This window comes from Austrofundulus limnaeus, unplaced genomic scaffold (assembly GCF_001266775.1).
Source record: "Austrofundulus limnaeus strain Quisiro unplaced genomic scaffold, Austrofundulus_limnaeus-1.0 Scaffold30, whole genome shotgun sequence".
NCBI lineage: Eukaryota > Metazoa > Chordata > Actinopteri > Cyprinodontiformes > Rivulidae > Austrofundulus > Austrofundulus limnaeus.
In genome coordinates this window covers 743069-745630 of record NW_013952432.1, presented here as the reverse complement: position 1 = coordinate 745630, position 2562 = coordinate 743069, and the positions used below count along the sequence as shown (strand labels likewise).

Below are 2562 nucleotides of genomic sequence, written 5' to 3'. Positions count from 1 at the left end.
GCTATACACAGGCACCACCGGACCCTCTGACCACCATCAGTAGGCAAGGCGGGTGAAGCATCTTGCTCAAGGACACAACGGCATGTGGGCATGGCGGGCAGTCGAACCTGTGACTTGMGGGTCCCAAAGCCGGCTGCTCTACCACCATTTCCCAGTCAACAGTTAGAAAATGTTCTCTGGTAATAGGATGAAACTTGCCTTTATTAGCTAACCATCTTCTCAACAGGTCAGGTTCCTCTAACAGAAACCTAAAAATACTCACATTTATAATATTATTTTATACTCTCTAGGTCTAAATATTAATCAGAGGACAAATCAGCTGTAATATTTAATAGTTTGTTAAATTGTAGCATGATTCAGCAGATCTACACAATGTATATGCTCCACAAGCTAATATCTGCTAACCAGTTCAATAAATAACAGTGATTACATCGACTTTATAAGATTATTTTAATTTTAAACTGTTACATTATGTTCTGTTCAGATCACATTGAGCTAAATAAGATCAAATCTGCTTACTTGTGTGGTGAAATGAAACATTTTCATGTTTATCTTCTGTTAATAAGTCATAACACAAACAGCTTTTCTGCCATTATTTAAAACATTAGATAGATTATATTAACTGTAAAGCATTAATAATAATTGGATTAATATTATTATTAATAGTTTTAATGATTTCTACATTGTCAGTCCTTTTTTTCTGCTCTGTTGTCAACATGTACAGGAATGGGAAATCCAGAGTCTTGCCCGTTTAGCGTTAGCCGTTAGCTTCTCCAGCCGATCAAACAGTTACGTGGTTTTTGCACACTCCARTTCTATAGAACCTCCTTGGTTGGACCTTACCTAAAACGTTACATCCTGTTTAAAGGGTCTGATTGATTACATTATGAAATGTTCTCTTTTTTGTGGAATTTAACCAGGAATGATCATTTAGAAAACCTAACATTTTGTATCAGAAAAGTCTCAGGTTATTTCAGACTTGTCAGTAATACTTTCTGTTGCCATCACAATAAAAATAAGTTCATGTTTCAAAGGGGATTAGACCTAAACATTATATTTCAATGAATTAATAAATCAACATCCTTTACGCAGCTTTGCAACATTAATGTAAAATAACTGAATTTTTTTTTCACTTCAGACTGTTCCAGTTTCCAGTTTTCACTCTTTATTCGTGTATGACAAAACACATTAAACAAAGGTGTAAGAATAATCCTCCAAATCCTGCTTTTCTCAGTCTGAATACTTATGTTGATTACTCCCCTGCATCTTGTAAAATGACACTAAAGGGGCACTGAGTGGGTTAAAATATGACTTCCAGGGTACTTAAGCAGGCCTTGTTGTGTGATGAGTCATGATAATGAGCTTCTGTTAGAAACATATTTTACTCTTTAAGTCGTTTTAACTGCTCTGCTTGCTGTAAGATGAATACTCGCCAAGATTTGTGCATCAGCATGTATGTGTTCATGTTTAGTTAACAGTGTGGTTGTTTTCTCGGCAGGTGAAGACGATCGTCTGGCTCTGAAGGGCAAGGTGACGGTCGCTGACCTTTTCCGAAAAGACTTCAAGGTTCATGACCCAAACGCCAAGTGGATAAGTAGTGAGTATTCTTCATAAATCTGAGGCTGCTCTGTTTGCATGTGTTGGAAAACCTTCATTTCAGTCAGTGAACAAGATTAAGTTCTATAAAGTCCGATTTGTGTTTTTCGCCTTGATGAGGACATTGTTGCAGCAATGATTTGAAAGGGGCTTGAGCCAAGCAAATACTAAAGAACTAAATGCAAAAGAAAAAAAAAAGAGAAGATTGTCTAACACCATGCAGCAAGATGATTCAGTCTGTTGAATGTTACCAACATAAAATAACATGGACTTCAACAGAAAATCAATTCAAACTGTTTGTTTTCCATAATCTGAAATTGAAAATGATGTTTAACTTTTTAAGCTAACATGCAGTATTTTTATTCACACTGCCAGCCTTTCTGTTCTGCTGCAGTTCATCTATWATCAGATTTGTCTTTTACTGATGCTTTGCTAATGTAAAGGTAACTTACATATTTATAGCATGTCAATAGTCACATGCAATAGTTGCAACAAAATCATCTGAATTAGGAGTAACTCACTCCTAAKATGGTGGTCGGCAAATAGTTTATCTGTGTAAATTTCCAAGAATCACTTCCCTGATGCCTAACCCTCGCCTAGAAGAGTAGGCACCACTCCGAACTCTAGCTGGCACAAAACTGCAGCGGTTTAAGCTRGAGCTGACAGGCATGTGACGTGCAGCTGGCATGCACGCCTCACTCTGTGAACATAGAAGCCAAAATGAAAATTATACCCCTCCGAACACGTTACACACACGATAGACACAGGGATAGTGCTGTGAATCCAACCCTATTCCTGTTTATTTATTTTTCTTGAATGTTTTTCTGAGGCTTCTTGGCCATRTCTGCATCTTCATTAGAGAACATGAAGGATAAACACAGGAAGAGTTATCTTACATCTATAGTCAAGTTGTTTTATTCATGACTGAAGTGCTACTAGTTATGTGCTGTTAATAGAGAAAAATTT

At 36.9% G+C, this 2562-nt stretch overlaps 1 protein-coding gene across 5 annotated transcripts in view; it reads left to right on the top strand.

Annotated features, from left to right (window-relative positions):
- LOC106515527 (dipeptidyl aminopeptidase-like protein 6) overlaps positions 1 to 2562 on the top strand; it is a 251853-nt gene that overhangs the window by 200412 nt on the left and 48879 nt on the right. For all 5 annotated transcript variants that reach the window (XM_014005367.1, XM_014005368.1, XM_014005365.1 and 2 more), the window contains one exon: positions 1499 to 1597. In XM_014005367.1, coding sequence (XP_013860821.1) covers positions 1499 to 1597 — 99 coding nt within the window. The remainder of the gene's footprint in view (positions 1 to 1498; positions 1598 to 2562) is intronic.